At 43.6% G+C, this 22,978-nt stretch overlaps 1 protein-coding gene across 1 annotated transcript; it reads right to left on the bottom strand.

Annotated features, from left to right (window-relative positions):
• LOC307261875 (G patch domain-containing protein 2-like) lies at positions 1–22,298 on the bottom strand. The gene is made up of 10 exons (XM_080042542.1): positions 22,276–22,298; positions 20,439–21,131; positions 12,934–12,995; positions 11,835–11,993; positions 11,253–11,338; positions 11,068–11,132; positions 10,932–10,971; positions 10,726–10,817; positions 6,107–6,192; positions 1–459 (listed from the first exon to the last, which is right to left on the bottom strand). Exons 2-10 carry the CDS (start codon positions 21,125–21,127, stop codon positions 293–295), a joined length of 1,446 nt encoding a protein of 481 aa, XP_079898668.1. The 5' UTR covers positions 21,128–21,131; positions 22,276–22,298; the 3' UTR covers positions 1–292.
• Between the last annotated feature and the right edge of the window lie 680 nt (positions 22,299–22,978).

Here is a 22,978-nt window from a genome sequence, read left to right as displayed (position 1 = left end):
GCCGTCGGGGTCTTGAGTCAAACGAGGAGCCTCTTGAAGCTGCTTTCTTCCCTTTGAGGAGACGGCAGAGGGGCTTAACAAGGCTTGATTGCATTAACATTTGTCATGCTTAACATACTACCTGGATGGAAAGACTGGATCTAGCGGTTACATGCTGATTTGAGGAGTAATGATGTGCTTTGTATTTCTTTTTTTCTTTTTTTTTGCCTTTAAGTTTGTGCAGCAAACTGGAGCCTTTAGCCTTTTCATTCCCCGGCACAGTAGCTTGTACTTTTTCCATGCCCTTCCAGTCTTAGGTGTCTGGCGTGTCCGGGCCAGTTCGTGGTGATAAACTCCCAGGCTGAGCAGAAGTAGAGGACCGTGAACCTGGTGCACTTGGTCCTACGGCCTCTAGGGTGGAGGTGTTAGCGGCTCCCTGTGCCTCTTCTCGCTGGTGATCCTCGTGAAATGGGCTGTTAGCTAGCAGAGGAAAAAAACAAAAGCACATATCATATTCTGGACATGTAACACAATACAAACAGTAAAAGAGACTCACATAAATCACATTTTCCACGGGCGGCCTCTCAAATAAGAATTACATTCAGCCCGTGACTCATGGACCGCTCGCAGTTTTAGGTATATTAAAAATAAAACTTTGAAGCAATCCTCGTCTAATAGGTTCAATATTAATGAGGTTTTGGTCAAGTGAGCCAAATCCAATTTGGCCCCATATGACTTGTGGACATGGTTATTAAAAGGCCAATCTGTGCTGCTCCTATGGCTTAACTTCCCCCCTTCTGGTTATGCTGTGTAAGAAGCTGTATGTTTTTAACTCTATTCATCACACGCTCACATCTCACTGACTTCCTTCTTTTTTTAAAGATCCTCTTTCTCTTGATCTCGCTCACCTTAAAAGCTTTTTGGGTTTTTTTTTTTGAGTGAAGGAAAATATCTGAAAGAGAACCGGGGCCAATTTTGCCAGTGGACAGAGGAACTCTAAAACAAATGCAGTCCCTAACATGCTTGATAAATAAATCTTTCACGATCTCCCCCGAACCAAAAAAATAAAAGTTTGTGGCGGTCACACAAGACATTTGCGAGGCAAGTCCCAGAGCACAGGGACAGGGGAACTAGAAGTGACATTGTGGCTCTGGGCTGTCTCAAAGGATTAGGCATTACAGCATTCACTGGCATGTGCTTTTGCTCGTTCCCATTATATCTGCTTGTGCCTCTTTCCAGATGACTTCTTCCCCAAACTGATCCGGCGGGCAAGATAATTGATTAATATTTCTTGAGGGAACGATGACTAACCGTTGCTGAGGTTCAGGCCAAACACTTGAGTTAAACATAGTCAAAGGCCTGGATCAAAATTCAAGGGGGTTTTCATTTTTGACAGATACACAGACATGGGCTAGGAGCGTTTCGTTTGTGAGCGCCTTAACATGCACAGGGCATACCACACACTGATCTATTGTAGGTCAAGGTCACAATCAGGATAAGCTTTTATAGACATTTTTACATTGTGATGGACAGAACTGAATTTTAAATTAACTAAACATATTGAATATTACAACACAAATCAAGGCTGTTGAAGGAATGTGGCCCTAGTCCAGCTAAGTGCTTAAAGTTTTACTCTTCTTTATAAAACGTAAGTACATGTTTTAATATACATCTTAACACGGTAAATATTTGAACAACTATAGTGAAGTAAAGGTATAAAGTAGTACAAACGGGAAATGCTCAAGTAAAGTACAAGTACCTTAACATTGTATTTAAGTAATTTAGTAAATTAACCCAGTTACCACTGATTGTATGATGTAGGTAAATAACATGACATATTCACATTCAATAACTCCCCAAAAATACCGCACGTGTTTATTAATGAGTATAATACAAGATAATTTTTAAATGAACGATGTGAATAATCGACTGCTTAAATATAAGATTAATTTGGCCAGAACACCTACACTCAACTGGTTTTACACAAAGGTCAATAAAGACATTACAACGAAAGGTTTTCTGTCAATGGGAGAATTACAGTACATGCATTTATTGTGGGTGATAATGGGAGGTTGAATGGAACCATCTTACCATCTTAATAAGCTCTCATGTGATGCTCTCTAAAAACAATCATTACAGGCCTTCCTGGAGCACTACCCTCCCCCCCTGTTTATTAATCAGCTAATTACACATTGACAGTAATGGGCCTGCCGATTCCCACACTTAAATGAACAGGGCTGAATAGCTCTTTAATGATTAGCCTTTGTGTTTCTCACTCCTTCTAGCTCTCCTTCTCTCATGCAAACACACACACACACGCACACACACACATAAACACAGGCGACAATTGAAAAAAAATTATAATAATAGGACTTCGAAATCAGACCTTCCATTGAGAAGGTTTGCCAAACAATGAAGTCGAAAAGCAACTGAAAGACTGAGCTGCTACAATAAAATAAAAAAATCCATCTCCACAAAGCCTAAACCTAATAGAAAACAATTACAGTGGATAGCAAGGCAGCAGGCTCATGGTTACACTATGTCAACTTGTGTGGGTTTCACTGTTGAGTCCAGCCTCCAGCAAAAGCAAAAACCACCATCAAAGTTTGGTGAAGCAGCGCAGGCAGGCGTGTGTGTGTGTGTGTTTGTGTGTGTGCGTGCAAGCGTTCGTGTATGCTTGCTTGTGTGTGTGTGGGGGAGTTTGAAGGACGCGTGCAGGGTGCGGAGTGGAGCCGGAGAGGGCGAAATAGTGCGGTGGGCTGCATTTCTGTCAGCAGAAGTGATGGCTGACTGGTAGCGTTATTTGTCTTGTGCTGCCATACGGCCCCTCGCACCAGCCTGGGCATTAATGAGAGGGGGCCGGACCGCCGGGCAGGAACACGGCGGGCCTCCAACGCAGGTGATCTGTCACACAGCCGTCTCTGCCTCGGTGCAAAGGAGACACGTGGAGACAGAGGGGAGAGGACAGACTGCAGGGGGGCTGACCGAGGGACTGGACTACCACATGGGCACCCACATGTGGCTCCTTCCAACATATAGAGATATGAGAGATACAAACACTCTGACCAGGTCAATCAAAGGGACATTTGATTGACCTGTGTTTACTCTAAGCTCTCTTCCAGAAATGTGAGAAGAAAAAAAAATACGTTCAAGCTCGAGTTTTGTTTTATTGCCATCATTCCTTTATGGAGGTAAAGATGGAGGGCATTCTAGAAGACAGCAGGGGAGGAGTAAAAATTGCAATAATTAATAAGTCTGTGTGAGACCAGCCAAGGCCATTAAAATCCATCAGGATCTTTACACTTAGTGACTTATCTTTGCCTCGTCAATAACTCTCCCAAAATTGCGTGTATAATGGATTCATTTTCATTCTACTCAGTATGTTCTATGATTCCCTAGGTGCAGAATACCAAATAAGCATTTTAGTAAAAATTATCACCCAAAACAGTCTATGCCAAAAACCCAAACAAATCTATCATATGTGATAAAGAGTGTCAGATAACAGAAATGTGGCATGCTTTGTTCTACATCTAGCAAGGACTTGTTGGATTGAGTTGGATTGTTGGATTGATGGTGGTGAGAAAAGTAGAAAATGGCCAATTTAAGTCTGAGAAATGGAGTGGTCGTCTGATCCAAACAGATACCTGGCCTGATAAGTTGTTGTGTTTTTTTTTCACAACCAGCTTGGCCACTGCTGTGGAAGTGTTAAAAGGGGTGAAGAAAGAAGACAAAGCAACAGCTGGGTACCGCCTCTGTAATTCCCAACGGAGCCCTGGAAGACACCTCCAGCCGCAGACCATTTTCACTCCTGATTACAGAGTTTCAAATCAACCACTAACACATACAACAATCCACTTCCTCTGGCCAACTCAAACAAAGACTCGGCTGTCGTGTTCGCTTAAAGCAACACGGGGAGCCACACTGTTCTTTTCCGCTAAATGCAGTAAACAATCTTTCCATGCAAACAAGATGTTTAGCAGAAAACAAACTCCACTCAAAAAATCACTGAATCAGATTTGTTTTTTTTCTCTGTACACATTTATGTCAAGAGAAGGAAAAAAAACAAAAACAAAACGTCTACACAGGGAGTGTGAAAGCTTGTCAGGGTGGATGTGCATCTCCTAGCAGGTTGAGATTACTGAGGAAAGACATGGTGCAGCAGGCTGCCAAAGTAAAGATTTATACAGAGCAGTTGCAGCTGCAGAAACTGACATTGGACGACATGGGATGCATGATAAATCATGGTGGACAGGGGGCACTAGACTCAAGAAGCAGGAAAACACTCAGGGCTGGGAAAGGGGGGAGGGGGTTGCCAATCAGGAGCTCTCCTATGTTATTTAGGAAAATGATAAATCTTTTAGTCACTTACTCCAAAACACACACAATATAATATCTAAGACTACTTGACAGTATATCTCCACTTAAAACCCACAGGGAAATATAAATGACTATCTATTTAGATAATATAAAGAGATAATTGCCTTATTTGTAGTTTGGAAATGCCCCAAATAATTAACTTACTGTATGTGAAAAGAGTCAACCAGTTGTGATGTTTAAGATATTAACACAGGTATTTCCTGCCTCTCAGATCTCTAACAACAGACTGTGGGTCTGTCAACTGTCGGGAAACTGAGGGATGCCCCTCGTTCCGCGTGTTGAATACGAGGGGGTCCTTAAGGTCCAGGGGTGAATCCTTTTTTACTTTTATGGGAAGTGGCTGAGCGCTGGGGAGGTGAAGGACAGAGTTGCCAGAGTTCCATCACTCAATGCAATAAATGGATGCAATCTGTATCCGTGTAAAGCATTGGCTGTTTTCAAATTCCACCTCTTTTATCCAAATGAATGATGGACCCTGGTACAGTGCACTGGGCGACAATATTAATATACATCAGAGGCCTGCACCCCTCACTAAATCAGGGAACCACCATGCATTTGTTATTTAAATGACAATCAGCAGCTGCAGGAGTGAAGCACGGATAGGGGACGCAGAAGAAAAGGTGGACAAACCAATTCAGATTTCAATCCGGCGAAGACTTAAGGCCCCCCGAGCCGTAACTCTAATGAAAAAAGGCAGCTCCTCCCGTCCAAACAGACACAGCGACTGCTGCTCAGTGCCACTGCCGTTAGGGTGAACTACACACCACACTTCCTTTGTTTTAAGAAAGAGCTTCGAATGTATCACACAGATTTCAATTTTGGTGTAATTACAGTCTACAGCTACACTAACTTTGCTAACTAAGCTCTCTGAGGCTGCACATGGGTGCTTGGAGCTAGATGCTAAATGATATAATGTATAAGTACAATATTAACTACGTTAACCATTGTCGTTGGCTCAACTTTTCTGTCAGGCCTCACTTAAGTTAACAAAAAAAAATGTAAGTCTCCACACCATCAAAAACAGATTTGATTTTTATCAACAATCAACAATAATGTTGGGAACTAGCCGAGTTGAATTTTATTGAAATAAATCAAATATTCAGGGAAGCAGGATGCCCTTGCTTGTATCAGAGCACTTTTGTTTATGTATGTGACCACATGAATCATGTGTCATCGTATACACCTTTAGGTCCGCTCAACATTCTTCCCCCTGGGCAATTATGCCACCCAGTGCAGTGTGGGAACTACTGGTTTAGCATGCTAACATTTTCTAATTAGCACTAAATACAAGTACGGCTGAGGTTAATGGGAATAATATTTATGACCACAATTCTGAATAATATGTCATTCTGACCGGCTGGTAGTAGGCTACTCAATTGAATTTTCATCACAAACATTTTCAGAATTTTGTCTTTCATTTTGTGTTTCATAGAAAATCTTTTGACAGTTGCTGAGGTTTTTCACCACACACACAACAAAAAAACAAAGATGTTAACCTCATTGTGCTGGTAGAGGAAAAGTGAGGGGATTTGTTAGGATTTGTCCTCTGGGCAACATGAATGTCTAATATCGAACTGGACCAAAATGGTGGACAGACAGACCGACATTGCCATCAAAGGAGCCACGCTGCTAGCAAGGCTAAAAACATTGCAGGTTTGATATTTTCACACACAAACATAAAAACTCCAATAATAATTGAAGTGAGTGGTGAGGAGGCCAGAGATTCATCAGTATGTGTGGAGGGTGTTACCTGATGGTGTGACGGACACAGCCTCAGCTTCCCTCCTCCTCCTAGGGTCTCCAATGCTTAACAATCCCGGAGTGACGTTAGTCTGCCTGGGAGGGACACACGCAGAGAGAACAAACAAACCTCATCATTTGATGAAGCAGCTCACACTCACAATACACACATAAACATGTAGAAATGTAATCATTTTACAAACTTCGATAAACGCCAGCAAGATTTTTCAAACACTACAGCCTGCATTTAGCCTCAGTGTGGTGCACATTTTGCCACTTATACATTTTTCTTAATTAATACATATTTCTGTCGGAGGGAATATTGGATGAGGAGAGGTGCTGGGGTTGCATGTGGCTGAGTCATTGCAGAGTTCACATAAACAAATTACACCTGCTCTATGCCTCCTGTGTCATATGTCAGGAGCCCTGAAATAGGAAAAGCCCCCCCCACCTGCTTAATAGCCCTGACTTCAGAGATGTAAAGTTAAGGTCAAGGTCCGTTCCATCACTGGGGGGGGGGGTGGGAGCAGCTGACATGTTCGTTGCAGCGTGTATGTTTGTGCGCGGGAGGAGGGGGACAGATTGAGTGAAAGAGAGAAAACACAGTTGAGGTGTGTGAGGGAGCTACAATAAGAAGTGATGACAGAAAGAATAGTTCAAATCTTGCATATTCTGCTCACAGCTAGCCTGCACCTCGGAGGGAATTTAAAGAACAATATGGGGTGCTGTTAACAAAATGCCAATAAACATAACCTGTAAAAATGGATTCACGACAGTGCTGAAGGCTGGCTGCTGCAAAACAACAGAGGTTCACACAGGAGGCGGCTCCTTGTAAACCAGCATGGCTCATCCTGGACTGCAGGCTACATAAAGCCCACAGCCCTAACAGGCACATGCTACAATAAGGCCCCGTCAGGGCAGCCTTTAAACAGGCAGCGTGTTCCATGACCTCAACACCCATAAATCACATGACGGGGTGTGCAGGCGCGGGGTGTCGAGAGCCGTGCGGGGCCACGCTTTGAGCGAAGTCTCTATGTTGTATAATCAATAGATATAAAAATAAATGGCCTGACCGTTATTCTCTCCCTGCTACCCCTCTCTAATAAAATCCCAGTAATGCATATTTCATTTACTTTTATACTTATTGATTACCTGTACTCCAGTTAGTAAATCACGCGCCTATCGATCCCTCAATCGTACCTCTGTCGGACAGCACATAACCAGCCATTTGCGCCCCTGATAAAGAGCTCAGCCATTGAACTCCCCACAGTAAATCTTTGCAAACTAACTTTTTAATTCCAAAATCGATCCGCGTTTAAACGTCGCATTATTTCACGAGGCACGCCTGCGGTATTAAAAAGTAATACCCTGATGCATTTGGTCTTAATGTGTGGAGGTCCATCCCTCCGTCTTCTCTCTGCGGGGCCCCCTGCAGCCAGGGGCTGAGAGGCAGTAGGCGCTCCGGGGCCGCCAGTAGCCCACCGAGACACTCAGCACAATGCTAATCAAACATGAAAATACCATCAGCTGGCTCATTAACCAAGGCAAAACACCACCATTCATCTCAGAGCAGAACCAAAAGGCGTGTTACACGGCTCAGTGTAAAACTGAGCGAAGTGGTAAAAAATGCACAACACTGTTTTTATTATTTGACATCTGTTACTTCATCAGCTTTAACAGCGTGGCAGATGTCGGCCAGTTGTTTTTGTCCCTAAATATACAGAAACTGTGATGAGAAAAGCGAAGACTGACTTCGAGGCAATGAGCAATGAAAAAGGCACATCATGTGTAATGAAGACGACCAACAACAACAACATTCTATCAAAGACACAAGGACACAGAGAGGGGAAAGAAGTCTCCCAAGATGGATTTTTTTCAGGTCATATGAGACACTTTTAAATGCAATGCAGTCCCTTAGGGTACAGAGTAAAACCGCATTGACACAGGGTCAATTGTAATTTTGGCGCCCACATCCAAAAGCAAATATATCAATTAAAATAATAAATCAAAAGAGGAGTGAGGAGCAGCAGTTACAAAATGGCCATCTATTTTCATTAGGGTACACGGCGCTTCAGGTGTGAGCAGGATCTCAAGATTAATAGAGGTATTCAAATGAATCAGAAAGGATTAGGGTCTCCTGGGAACATAATCAATAGCTCCAAATCAATAATCAATAGGCCACTCACACCAATATACTTACTGCTGACACCGAGATCTCACAATTAAAATAAAAACTGGGAAGGGAGTGGCGTAAGAGTATGATTTATCTAGCAGCGCAAGTGTCATTTAGAAATAAATAAGTCAATAGATAAAAGCTGCTGCTGCCGGGCTCAGGTGGGAGGCAGTTATGCATTTTAACGTGGCCAGCGCCCCCCAGCTTTACAGCCAAATCCCACAAAGCATCACGCCTATTCACACGCCGATACCAGGATAAACAGCATGCAGCCCCCATACAGCCTTTATCACTTAACATCAAATCTCTGATTGTTGCCGTCAACTGGAGCCAAACAGGAGATGACAGCTTTTATTAATACAGTATCATTTCAACCTGGCCGCAGTACAAGATTAATGCTCACGCTCTGCTCACAGAGAAAACACTTTTCTCTCAAGGATGTTTGGAAACAAAGAAAAGTCAGATGTATGGGAGCTCAGCGCTGGAAATCGATCACAGGGGTGAGACGTTTAAAAAGAAATGAAAATATAGTGAAGTGGAATAGTGAGTGGACATTTGAAAGTTTTGTTAAGAGCAGACACGAGCGCGATTATAGAATGTTCTCATTGTCATGCAAAACAATCACGTGATTGTCTGGCATTGCGTTTGCAATGCCAATGTACGTTTTTGGAAGAAGTCAAAAGGGGGGAAATGGGTGCTATGTGTGCAGAGCCGGGTCGTGAGGACAGAGCAGCCGTCTCGCTGGAGACTGGATTTGAGCAGCTTGGGGAGATGGATTCAGCTTGTGCCGTCCAACGGGACACATCAGAAGCCCCCATTCGTCAATCCCCCCTCTCTCCCTCATTCATTTGGGAGTATGATTTATACTTTTTGAAGTGAAGGATCTTGAATCCCACTATAAAGGAATTAAGAGGTCTCCCCTGAGTCCGCCATTCAAATGAGAGCATGGCAGGGATATGAGGGCTTTTTAATAGAGAGAAATTAGTATTCACAATGCCTCAAACTGGAATCTGAAGGAACCTTTCAGGTGGAGAAGAAAGGGCCAGTTTATAAAAGAAAGCCCTAAGAAGTCGGGGGCTTTTCATAGCCGTCGTGTTTTTGCCCCTCATCAAGAAGTGCTGCGGCGCTCAGTGAAATAACCCAAGAGAGAGGGAAGGGGGAAAAAGAGTGTGTGTGAAACAAAAAATGAAGAATACACCATAAATAGGCAGAGTGGAAACACAAGGAGGAGTCCCACAGTCTCGAGGCCAAGGGGGCTGAGCGGCTTCTCGAAAGTCCCCCATGCAGATCCAACAGTTCCGGGGATGACTGGGAGCGATGGGAGGCTTTGACAAACATCTTTTGGATAATGTTTTTGTGCAGTCCCAGAAATGCACGGATTTGAATCTGCATTACAACTATGTCATCTCATAGTATTTCTCTATTTGGGAAGACTGACCTTGAAAACTATTAAATTCAAGTAATACTTCATCCACATCTGTGGCTGTCTATTGTCAGTTCAACGCAGGCTTCGGGCCAGGATAGACATATAGACACTAATGTTCTGTACGGGCTCCAGGAGAATCCAGGCGAAACTTAACAGCCCAGAAAACAAACTTAAACATTGTTTTACTAACTTGATAATTCATTATTTTAATAAAGCTTCCAAAACATAAATAGGACAGGTTTCACTTCTTTTTTACAGAAAACACCACATTTACTTCTATTAGGGGTCTCAGAGACTTCAGCTGTTGGAAACATTACCCCTCAACAAGCTTCTTTGAATGTCTCTTATTAGAGTTTTATAACAGATGTCAAAAAAGGAATATACATTTCATGTACATACATACTAACATGTTAGATGGGAAATATTACCTTTGATGTAATCACAGAAACCTTTATCAAATAGGCTTAATTTGTGGCAAAAGGAAGGGCGTTTCTTCAAATACCTTTCTACAAATTGTGTTTTACTGAGGTCAGAGAATATATGTACATTTAAAGAAAGAAAGGGTTGTAACAATTATTTTTACCTAAAAAGCTCAAGCAATGAGGAAGCCAAGGTCGACAAAATAGGTCAAGATGAATGTGTGCATATGTGTCTATTAGATAGTACTACAAAGAATAGGATTTGCTCAAGTGTATTACTAATATTGACACTTTAGTTTTGCAGCAAAACAAGAATTTCCCCAACTCCGGTAAAGTCACTCGAACACACTTTAAGCTCCTTAACAGTCCTATGTTGATAGTGTAGAATGAGGTATGGAACCACAACCCACTGAGATTGTGGGTGGAGTCTCTAAGGCCTCATCTTAACAAAGATTAATTCTAGTTAACAGCGACCTATGCTCCGATTCGTTTAAATAAGTGGTCCATAGACTTGTCCATCAATATATTGAGCTTTGATCGAAAGCAACTGAATGGTGTCTCCGATAGGCCCTTGAGAGGGGGCTTCGTTTAACTAACATGTCTTTAACTACCTGTTTCTGCAGACTGAGGAGGCACTTCTGAGACGGGAGCTCTCTGACACCATGTCAATAGGACACACTGGGAATGGGCACAATGGGTTCCACTGGAAAATTGAAAGTATCGATAACATTTAGATTTTGCAAAGGTAAAAGTCTGAATAAACTAGAGCCAAAAAAGATAATAAAGCATGGAAGTAAAAATAAATAGTTTGACATACCTGGCTTCGGTCTCGTTTTCCAACAGGAGGCAGCCAAAAGCTAAAAGGAGAAAAAATCAAAGTGCAATTACTGATGGAAAAAGATGGCCTCAATACCACAAGAAGTCTATTTTTTTTCGTAAGCAGTCAATCTTACTCTCTCTGGTAAGGATCTTGGGAGAAGTGTCTCAGCCTCTCTACAAACACTGGCACGCTGTTGCCCTGAAAAAACGCAAAATAAATAAGATACACAGTAAGAAAACGAAGACCATTCAAATTGTAGAGCTATTTTTTTTTGTTTTTTTTGCTGAAGAGGAAGAAGAGAAGACGCTTTGCTTTAACCTTGCTGGGAAGTCTCCTCCTATCCTTCCTGATGCAGCAGGCAGCAGAGGCTTGCACTCGTTTCAGGCGTGAATGATACCGATACCCTGCAACGGAACAGAAAGCATTTATCTTCCTGTGTGGTGCAAATAAAAGGGAGTTGCAGGGGGAAAAAAGACAAGGCAAGGCTAACTTTATGTTATAGTGTATACTATGGCACATGAGGCAGGAGAAAAAACTAAATATCATTTCATTTGGAAATGACTAAATGACCCTCTCACTTTAATTGACCCAGGGGACAATGCCAGTTGACCTGCAAGCTCAAGATGCTTGAAGATTTTTGCTATGTCTAATATATAATCAATTGCCAAGCAAAGGGCATTCATTTTAGAATCATGCTAAACAAGTTTGGTGCATACTAAAAGCCAATACACTGATTAGAGGACAACAGTAGACATATGGCTCTAGGGAAGACCCAGAGAGAAGGCTATAACAGTAGTCTTTTATACGGAATTAAGTTTAGGCCGTCTCAAGCCCAGGTCTTTTCAGGATTGGTGTTAATAAAGATTTGTGTCCAAAAGCACAAAATCATGTCCCCACTACCTCTCTGAGAGGGCCGTGCAGGTTGCAGGAAGGTGGGCGAGGGACGGTTGTCCTCGAGGGACAGCTGGTTGTCTGAGTCCCAGCCGGGCAGCAGACCAGCCACACCCGTCCCCACTCCACAGTCCCCCTCGAAGAACCAGTCGCTCTGCTCATCATCGCCTGCACACAGGGACAGGGGGAGATGTTGCAATAAGTTAGCACAGCAGTGCTGCAGCCTGTGTGTTTCTTTATATCCCTAACCTACAAACTCATTCATATGCATTTTCCAAATAAAAAAGAGGCTATTTGTGAAATTATCCAAATTCCACATCCTGCAACGCAGGATGTGCACTTAAAGTCACAGTTCTGGAGAACGCTTATTGTCAAAATTACTTTTGGACAGGTAGTTGATCATGAGGAGATATTCACTGATTTTGACAAAAAGCATTCTCCAGAGTCCCTGACTCGCCCTTTAAAACTATGGTACCATTTAAGAACAATGTTAGGAAACTCTGAACTCCCAATGCAATTGAGTAGCTACAAAAAACTCATGTATGCTCCTTGAGCTGTTTGGAGAAATATGATTAACATTATTTTCAGGGTAGTTTTGAGTCCTGTTGTATCAATGCTTCACCCAATAATGACTGCTCCTTTAAGTACACTCCACCAGACAAGCAGACAACACCAGTCTTGTCCCCAGACAATGAGCTCCTTCGGACCTGTCAGTCAGCAGAGAACACGCAGGAACCATGCCTCTCACAGTCAAGGTGTAGTGACAACTGTTAAATCAGAGGCCGCCTGGCCCCACCACGGCTAATGAGATTAGCAAAGGCTTCAGCGCTCATTAACACGACATGACAACGTCTTATTAGAGTCGCCTGGGTGCCCAGCAACCAGCCCATTGTATCGAAACCTCCCTCTCTAGCCCCAGCATTCCCTCAGAGTGGTGCGGGGTATTGTTCAAATCCGACCACTCATCATCTTTCTTTCCACTATCAAAAATTCTGTGAGCTCCAAAAACTCAAATCAAGTGTTTACTTATGGATTTTAAACACATTATGCAATGCAGTTGTTGTACTCAATACTTCCTCATATGTTAAAAATATGCAAGTTTGAATACCTTGTCTCCCCTCATCATTGGTGAACAGGCCGGGGTCACTGCTGCATGTACTACTGCTTTCCCTGCAAAGAAAAGAAGGAAAACATCACAAGTGAACGATCGCCAATGACCTGCTTCTTTCATATGGACGACATTTGAGGATGAAGAGCTCTGTTTCGATTTTGATTTGTCATCTCAAACCTGAATGGTTCTTTAGGTCAGACAATGTTATAGCATCTGAAAAGTGAACAATGTGAATCAAGAAATGTACATGCCCCTGTAATGTCAATATTTAACGTCTAACATTTAATAATGAGAATAATGAAGAAGTCCGGAGCTAGAGGTCGACATAAACGGAAATGACACAAAAAGACAGAGCGTGCCGTGTTCTCCCTCGTTGCGATAGCAAACTCAAAGGCACGATGGAGAGGCTCTGATCGAAGCCACTGAGTGACATGCACAATCTAATTGAATATCCTCCGCTGTCAGCTCCAATCTAATCTGGGCCTGCGTTGTGGAGGATGACAGGAGAGCGAAACACATTCCCCTGCCCGCCCCTCCCTCTGGGTGTGTGCTCCACACACACAGCGACCCACAGACGTGCCGCTTCCACACAGCAACTGGCCGACATCTGCTGCTGCTGCTGCTCACCGCCTGGACTGCTCCATCGCAGTGCCCTCTCCACAACCCCAGGCAACCCCTGTTACACTGCCAGTCCCTCTGCTATTGCAGACCACCCTGGGTTTCCCTGCCCTCCTCACACCTCAGCCACTTTGAACTGGGACCTCCAGACATTCCAAGGTCATTGGGGTAGTTGGAATGTGGGGGGTGGAAGGGAGAGGGGGGGTTAGTGTTGTGGAGCTGGTCAGGTCAGGGGTAGAGGAGAAGGTGACAAGAGCTCCAAAAAGAATGTCTTCACTCTTTAAGTATACCAAACATAGATAGTATAATTAATGGATAGAGCAGCATGGCCGACCTCAGTTCACCGAGGAGCATCCCTTCTTTCTTGGCGTGTGCGCGCCGCCATTTTGCCTAAGTTTGACTCCGCCTCACTTCCTCGTACCAAAAAAGGGCATGTATAGGCCTTTCACACCAAAATGAACCAAGAGTCAGTTCCAGGCTGGTGTTGGGGTCAGTTCAAAACTGGTTACAGCCTTATCCCAGTTATGAACCGGTTGGTTTCACATCGACCGGAGACAGCCATGGAGCCGGCAAGAGAGCAACGTCATGACGTCACTGTAAACGTGTGTGTACGTCACCCGACGCCGCTGCTCTTGTGGCTAACGCTAAAGCTACCGCTAGCTTTTAGCACAACAACAGCGGCGAATACGTCTTATTTTTACACTTGTTGGCTCTCGCTTTGCTTTCTTAAGCAAACAGGACCCATACAGCGTATTCTCGCCGGTCAATTTGATCGCTACGTTCGGTAATTATGTTATGTTTACGTCTCGTAGTAGCGGTGTTTTTAAATATGGCGGGCATGAGGTTTGAGTTGCTCTGGTTGGTCAGGATAATCCCTCCCCCAACCGTTCGCGCAAGCAGTTCTTATCAAACCCTGCTCAAACCTGGGGTATGAGTTCCCCCGGTTTTTACGGCCCGGAGCAGGCTCTCTGGCGGTGTGAAACCAAAACACTGGCTCTAACTCCGAACAAGCCCAGAACTAGCTCCGATTTTGCGGCGGTGTGAAAGGCCTAGTAGTGACGTTGGGGGGAGGGAGATACTCCCATGTAGTTGACGTACACCGAGTTAGCAGCATTAGCACGAGCCAGGAGCTAGGCTAACAGCACTCGCTCTACTAGTTAGCCTACCGGTAGACGAGCTCAGGCTCAGTCACGTAATTCCCTGCCTCCAGTTTGGTCCAACAACTCCAACAGAGCTGAACATATTCTTAATATCACCTCCAAGCACCTGAGAGAGGGTATTAAAAAGCTCATAGCTGAAACAAATGTCTCCTAGTGTTGACTAAGGGCTGAACTAGCAGATCTCAATGTATTTGTAATAATGTTAATACCAAACTGTCACACTGCCAGTAAATAAACATTACAAGCACATGTTTTTTCTATAGCTACATATAAATATTTCTTCCATTTCCTAAAGCCTTTTTACTGAAAACCAGTTAGCTTGAAGAACAGGTCAAATCATTGCACTGGGTTACACTGCTTGCCCTTCATTAGTTTACTTTAATGTAATATCATTCTCATACTCAAAACAAGTTGCACTGCCACTATAAATGTCCACTAATGTGAATTGACCTGCAGGTGAAAAATGGTCGTGAACAAATAGCTTTGCCTTTTTTACTATATTGAAGGATTATGCACTTTTCTCAAAATTATTCTAAACGTGTTGGTGTTCATAAGCCTGCTAACATAAAAGTGGACCTATTATACTTTTCGACTTTTATGACCTATAAACGTTGTTATAATGATTTATAGTCATTTTTAACCATACTAGCGTATCAAATAATTACGTACATGCCTTTAGACGTATTCCCTGCTGACCGTCTGGGGTGGCTGTGCAGAGCGCTAAACACTAGGGCGGGTCGAGAAATCACATGTTCCAATCGGTTCAAATTTCCTGCCATCGTGTCGTCACGATTCCGGATTTTTCCATGTATGGTAACGTGCTGCTCAGGCAAGCTCCGGCCATGCCCCCACCTTTCTGCTCTCAGAAATCTGCCCGCGCGCTGGTGAAATTGTTCCGGAAGGAAGGTAACCAATCACAACGGAGTGAGGTTTGCAGGAGGGGGGGGAGGGGGCGGAGAGAAGCACAAAGCAGTGTGTGGAGAGTTACTGCTGTGCGCGCTAGGGTGAGAGGAAGAGTGTCCCGAAAATCTACATGGCTTTTTGTGATGTGATTCGTGTCAGGTTGCTCTTTAGCAGTTTTTAACAAGAAATTAAGACCAGAAAAGTAGTATAATAGGAAATCTTTAAGCTGCAGTCCTTTTATATGATCGTCAGCCACCTCTTTAAGATGTGTTTGTCTTCTGTAGGTACAAATGGGCTTGGAGCCGAGTGCTTCAGACAGGTTAAGGAAGATGTTATATTGAGAGAAGGAACATATTGGCTTGGTTCTTTTCGTGACGTCCGTTGAAGACTATAAATAAAGCTAATATCCATTTTGAGCACTTTATGAAAGACGGTGAGGCTGGCGCTCGTGATTGCCTTGCATTTTGCTTCCTGTTTATCGCCGCTGACCTTGCTCATAGGATACGGTTGCAGGGTCAGATATGCGCTGATACGGTGCTTTGCCATATTGCAGCGGCCAGGCCAGTGACGGCAGCGTCAGAAAAAAATGTCAGTCCAGGCTGCACGACTCCCCGGCCAGATGGTCCGGCATCATCTCCCTCTTGCATCTGAGAGAAGCAGATGTGAGAGGGAGCAGGCCTCTCCGGGGAAACTGGAAGATGTCTGGCCTCCTATAGCCAAGCAGTCCTGGGCCCTTCCCTCCAACCCCCCGCCCCCCTCCTCCCCCCATCCCACCCAGTCCAGACTGACTCCCCAGGCCTCTGCTCAGCTGTACCCTACCTCTGGACACAACGGCTGGCATCTGGAGCCCATAACACTCCCACATAAGTAGAGGACACACACACACAAGAACTACAAGAACTTTACAAGAAATTACAATTTTGGTTGTATGCTTCATTCCACAACTTCCCTTTCCTTTGTTGACATACCAGTTTACAGAGCCTAGGCTGTGTATTAACTGGATTTTTCTTTCACCGCACAAACAGTACATACAGGTAGCGGATTGTGAAAAGATATTAACTGATTTAGACAAAAAGTGATTTTGTGTTCTCCAGAATCACTGACTCCGCCTTACCCAGAAGCTAGTGTCCTCTTCCAATTATTTTTATTTTTTTTAAAGATATTTTTTTGTCATTTTTATGCTTTTTTTATTGATAGTGTAGAGACAGAGTTGAAAATGAGGCAGAGAGGGGAGTGACATGCAGAGAACGACCGCGGGCTGGAATGGAACCCGGGTCCGCTGCTGGCCGAGGCCCATGGGGGGGACGCCCTACCAACTGAGCTAAGGGCGCCCCCGTCCTCTTCCAATTTTTAAGTAAAAAAATGTGTTTGCTTCTTTTCGGAGGGATTTTGTGCAAAGTTTTTAAAAAGAATCACAGATATAAACAATTAATCAGAGGCACCCATTAAGTATTTATCCGTATTAAAGGTGTAATGTGATGTCGCTTGGAGCAGCACAGGGCCGATGTGAGACCGTTTCCATTAAGTACCACCTAATTAATGCCATGAATAATTGAGACTCCCATTTTTCTTGGGACCAAAAGAAAAACCTCTCTCTTCAGCAGTGACCTTTGTCAAGAAAAAGTTGACAAACATTCAGGGGCAAACTAGGTCTTTGACCTACACGCAGTATAGCACTTCCCCCCCAGTCAAAAGATGATATTGTATTGTGGATTAGGTGCTACAAAAACAAATAAATCTTAATTAGTTAAAATACCATATGTCCATGGTGAAACAAAGGCAAGGGCAAAAACAAAAAGCGCATTCCAGTATTTCAGAGCTGAACTCCCCACATGGGCCTATTGTCTCTATACAAGTCAAAGAGGTGAAGCAAAGCACAGTATCCAGATGAGCACTAATCATTAGGATATAATCCCAGGCTCCTGGGAGAGGCAGACCAGTTTGCACAGAGATTACAGGCTAGCCGCCATTTATTGAGCCCACGCTCATTCTGCAGAGGAATAAAGAAGAGGCAGAGACGGAGGGGGGCAAAGCGCCATTACAATGGATCTGTGGGCTCTTCAAACAAGCCGCCCCAACCAAAATCCATGCCCTCTTGCATGGGTGTCTGATTATAAGGTTATCCCACCATCCCTGAGCTGCAGTAATTGGATTAGTCTCAGAGATTTATGAAAATTAACTTCAGCAAATGCCGCACTGCTTTCCACAAAAAGTCCTCCTAGGGTTTTTCTTAAATAGAAATAACAGCTTGATGAAGCGTGAGAAGTGCACGCACAATGGCTTTGTTTTATGTTGTGGTGGCAGGGTTGACGTGAACATCACTAGTAGAATAGCACACACACACACAGCTGGAGACGGGAGGCTGAGGCCCGGGACAGCGTCTACCCACAGGTGAGGCCTGCTTGCTGGCCCAGACTGGGCGCCAGGTGGCCTCACTGCCAGCAGGCTGGGCCAGGTCTAATCAAGGATGTGGAGTCCAACTGGAGCTGCCAACATCTGCTCCCCTTGCACTTGGGTGGCTGAAGGCAAAGCTCTGCTCAGTATGCACAAAGGAGGAGTGACCTTGAGGAGAGGCATGTTTTTAAGAGGCCACACTCTCCATATGAGAATGGTTAATGGAATGAATCAAAGAAATCCGAGTGCTTCAACAAGACATTTCAAACAATGGCATCTGTGTATCGACACCAAATGGAGCGTACACTCTCCTAGTATAAATATTGCTGTTGTACCACTGTCAAACCCTCATCACAGCTGCCATTTGTTCATATCCTGTGCCTCCACTATACGGCTCCACCATTAGATTGTTGAGCCCTCGGTACAGTGTGGCAGTCTACTGAGCAGCAATCAACAGCATAGGCGTTTGTGTAAGTGAGAAATGATTGACAGCATGCCATGGTGTTCCCATTTATTTCTTCTCCGGAGCTATTTTCTGTCAGAACGGCTATTGATTTTTCCATAAAGTAAGAAAACAAGTACCGTTTAGGGCGCCGGGGAGGTCAGCACAAATTAAACCAGAAGATGTAAAGCCTTCTGTCTGTCCCATTACCGGCTACCTCAAATGTCGTCTTCTCAAAGGAAATACATTGTGCAGGAACACGGCAAGACATTGAGAAATGGAACTTCCAGGGTTAAAAAGACAGTGTAACTGTATGTTATACTGACACACAGCTGAACTGCACTGCCCAACATATCTGTCTATGTGGACCATGTGAGGTTTTATTTCATGCACAAAAACCATTTATAAATCATGCAAAATAACTTGTTCACTGAACATCTAAATAAAAATAATTATAAATAGTAGAACTGAAGTAATCAATACTACTCAATTAATTTAGCTTCTCAAATGTGTAATTTTCTTTACAATCGTTATTTTTTTTTAAAGCCAGGTTGGCAGTGTGGCTCTAGAGATTACATTGTTGGTCTGGACTATTAGATGGATTGCCATGACCTTTTTTTACCGAAATTCACGGTCCCACAGAGGATGAGTCCTGATAACTTCTTCCTCTGAACTTCTTCCTCTGAAGTTTCTTCTAATATGTCAGATTTTTTCACTTTTAAAATGAACGTGAATAGCAAATATTAGCGTATAATAAAAATATAAAGCACTTTTGAACAGAATTGATCGATTGTTGAACAGTGCTACAAAAAACAACTTGTCTTGATTTACAAATTGATTATATTTGGGTTTCAGACTGATGGTTTGACAACACAAGACATTTGAAGACATAAGGGAAGACTTAAGGTAGTTACGATACAATTTTCTCTATTTCCTGATGTTCAAAAAATAAATCACTGATTTGAGAAAATAATCACCTGATTAATCATTGCAGCTAATAATCCTGAGCTGCATCTCTCTATTCCCAAAAAACACCAGGAAGAGGTGACAGTTTATAATTGCCAAAATGACCATTTTAGAACAAAACCTGTCGCCATTTAGCCTTTTTGATTCAGCAGGGTATTTTAATTCACTGTAACGATATAAAGTCCCTCTCAGCTGCCATTTAGTTTTTGCTAAATAAAATGCACACAGGAGGGTGCACCCTGGGACACTGACACAGGCCCAGCTTTAATTACCCAGCTCAAGACAGGAATTCATTTCAAAACAAATCAATACCACACCAAGTCACTTATTTATTTGTGACAATATTTCTCGAAAGGAAATAATGAGCTGGCAGATGCCCGGAGGCATAACTATCAAAGATCCCTCCCTGGTGATCATTTCAGCTACTGAAGATGAGGATGAAGAGAATCTATCATTCATTTTTAATGCCAGCTCCATACTTTAAAGTGGAGTGGTATGATTGTGATACTTTTTATTTTTTTGGTTTAGTTGAGGACACGCTGAATATTGACAAGTGGCTCGAAGACAGGCAGTATAGATCATCTTAAATGTCGCCCTGTTTAATTGCTTCTGTCTGATAGTAGTTATGATCATGACTTTTATGTTATGGGTTTAACTGCCTTGGTAACTTTCCATTTAAAGGGTAAAAAGGCCTTTTAGAGCTTTGAGCTCCTCTTTGAGCTTCTCTTTGAGTATGGTTTTAATCCTGGCTCTTTAAACAATGACAGGATTAACATTTGGATTTCTTGCAACACAGTGAATGAAATGTAGGCTTTTATAAAACTACGGCTGCTCCTTTTGTTTTTGCACAAAAACTGAAACTAAATGTTTTTATAAAACCCTAAATGGATGCCAAATGTGGACTGGATCTTCTCCTATGCATTACCTAAAAGCATTGTAATAATGAAGGGTTAGGTTTGACTCTTCCATTACAATTAAAAAAGAAAATACAAATATCCTCCCTTGAATTGAACATTTACCCTTCAGACATGTTCTCATCTGCGGCATCCCTGTGTTCCTTGACCATCTTTCTCTTCCAGCGCTCCTTCCCTATCAGCCTGGCTCCTTCGGTCTGCCGGTCCGCTCCCACCCAAGTGCCAGACGTCTTCTTGGATCCGGCCGACAGATGATGCATCCTGGACGTGGACGGCCTGTGTCTCCGTCTCCCACGGACACCACCACCAGCAGAAACCTTCAACTTCTGCTGCAGCCTCACTGTGACGTCTGAGGTCATACGCTTGACCTTCCTCCTCCTCCTGAGCTGCCGACTGGGGTTATTCTCTGTGAAGGAGTCTGACTCTGGCCAGGAGGGCTGGCGGGTCCGCACCGGGCCCCTAATGACAGAGCGCCATCGACTGGTGGAAGTCATGACGTCGTCAGAGTCGCTGCAGTTGGCCAGGGAGGCTGAGGCTATGGCTGAGGAAGAGTTGCGCCTGTATTCTCTAGTCTCGTCCAGGCTGGACTCCGAGGCCGCCTCGATCCAGCAGCGTCTGTGCTCCAGCGGGTAGAGGGAGGACTCGCGGAAGCGCTTGCGGCCTCTGCGGCGGCGGATCTGCCGGCGCTGCTGCAGTGGACTCAGGACCATCTCCTCCCACAGCTCGCCCAGCTTACTCTGCTCTGAGCTCTGCTCCAGGGCCGACACCAGGTCCTGCACCAGCTCATCCATCATGGTGCTGGAAAACCCACACATACAAGATACAACAAGAGTGAAGCTGTCAAGACAAAGACTTAAAATAACACAGATCATCTGTGATGGACATAAATTGCAATAGGTGTGTGAGTGAGTGGGATAGATTGGACAAGTTACATTTGAGATTCTGGTACAAGAAGTACAAGGCCAAGACCCCAAAGAGTACATGTAGAGACCTTTTCATGATTCTATGTCCTCAATGGTTTTATGTGTAGGAGGTGGAGCATAAACAGTGATAGTGGAGTCAGCTGAAAAAATAAATCTATTTGACAAAAGGCATATAGGCCTACTTGAGACCATATATTGTCTACTGTCAGACATTTTGACATTGTATTGCAGTATTTGGTTTTTATTTGGTTATTGCATCAATGTGATGAAGTATGTTGAGTTGTCAGGTATTCTGTTGCTGTATTGACCAAAAACTCATATTCATGTCTTTGTGAGAAAATATCATATAATTGTCAAAAAATATTGTAAAATCACATATAGCCTAGCTATTCATGTGACAGAGCATATCTGTCCGCTTTGCATGTCCCACTGCTGATGGAAATGTGTTATCTCTGCCTTGCCAACAGTGATTCCTCTCCATATCATTTGTAAGCATTGACAACATGGCACATCTAACAAGCTCTTTCCATTGAAATCCAATCTGACTGTTGCTGAGGAATAGAAGCCAAAGTAGGCTACATCGTTTTTAGGTAGCCTACTAAAACATTACTAGGTTTTTATTTTTAATTAAATCAGGCAACATAGTGTAGAGGATCATCCACACGACCAAGCCCCCCATGTTTAATCGCGACGGTTTGAATCAAAGCCTGTTTGAGCGTTTGAACGTCAGCAGCAGCATCTTCTTAGCATCTAGCTAAGACAGCGACAGGGATGCTGTGCAACATCAGTTCTTCAGCAGCACAACAATAGCAGAGGCAGGCTGAGCTGCAGGCTGTGTTACATAACATCTCATACGTGAGCTCGGCACAAGGACAGCCTCAACATCAACACATTATGTTAACTAGCAGCGACACAAGCGCCGTTTAACCGCGTTTAATATTGCAACGGTGTCATATACGAGTCATAACCGCTATTATCATAATGTTACGTAACGATAAGGCAGTACTGTGGGCACTCACCAGTCGCAGCCTGTCTTGTTTTGTTTTCAGCACAGCTGGGACACCAGACGCACTTCCGCCCTCTGCTCTCCAGCCAATCAGGTGTCTCCGCCTCTCTGCCACCATGTCCCTGCAGATAAGGAGCCAAAAACTCACTGCGACGATGCAGATAGCTCATTTAACCTCACCACTGATCACCTTAAAGAGTTATTCACATCTCCTGGGTTGGTTACGGCAGTTTTCCACTGTATATGTGAAAGCCTACCCAACAACAGAAATTACGTTGATCCCTAATGTTTTGTTTTATTCCCTGGGGGAAATCTTAGGAGGACATACATTTTCCTTTGGTAAAGGCCTTATTCAAGGGGGCCTAAATGAAGGCCTATAGCTTCACTATCAGGACAGTATAGCCAGGATTGTGGAAATACTAGTCACGATTAAAAAAAGACAACACGTAGCCAATTTTTTGTATGTTTCATAGTGAGGTGGCCAATTAAGTTTTCTGTAGCCTAAGTGCAAGGTCACTTACCCTCTATAGGCCTACTTCTAAATGCAACACATTATGTGTCATTAAACTGTAATATTTAACAAATAATTAGTACCACATTAACTACCCGTACATTAACATGTTACCGCTGTATTAGTGGCTATACAGGTAACTTTCAGTTTCTGATTATTCTAGATTCTGGTGGTGCCCAAGTGTGTGACCGCATCGCAAAGAGGT

The sequence above is a fragment of the Ammodytes marinus genome (genome assembly GCF_949987685.1).
Source record: "Ammodytes marinus genome assembly, chromosome: 15".
Lineage (NCBI taxonomy): Eukaryota > Metazoa > Chordata > Actinopteri > Uranoscopiformes > Ammodytidae > Ammodytes > Ammodytes marinus.
This window is presented reverse-complemented; position numbering and strand designations above follow the sequence as displayed.

What these genes read in the sequence shown, in the direction of transcription:
- LOC307261875 (XM_080042542.1), bottom strand. Translation starts at nt 21,127, where the DNA reads ATGATGGATGAGCTGGTGCAGGACCTGGTGTCGGCCCTGGAGCAGAGC. An exon ending in GATGAGAACATGTCTGAAGG is followed by an intron (nt 12,996 to 20,438) that starts GTAAATGTTCAA and finishes TTTTCTTTGCAG; the next exon opens with GGAAAGCAGTAGTACATGCA. An exon ending in TGTGTCCGTCACACCATCAG is followed by an intron (nt 460 to 6,106) that starts GTAACACCCTCC and finishes TTCCTCTGCTAG; the next exon opens with CTAACAGCCCATTTCACGAG.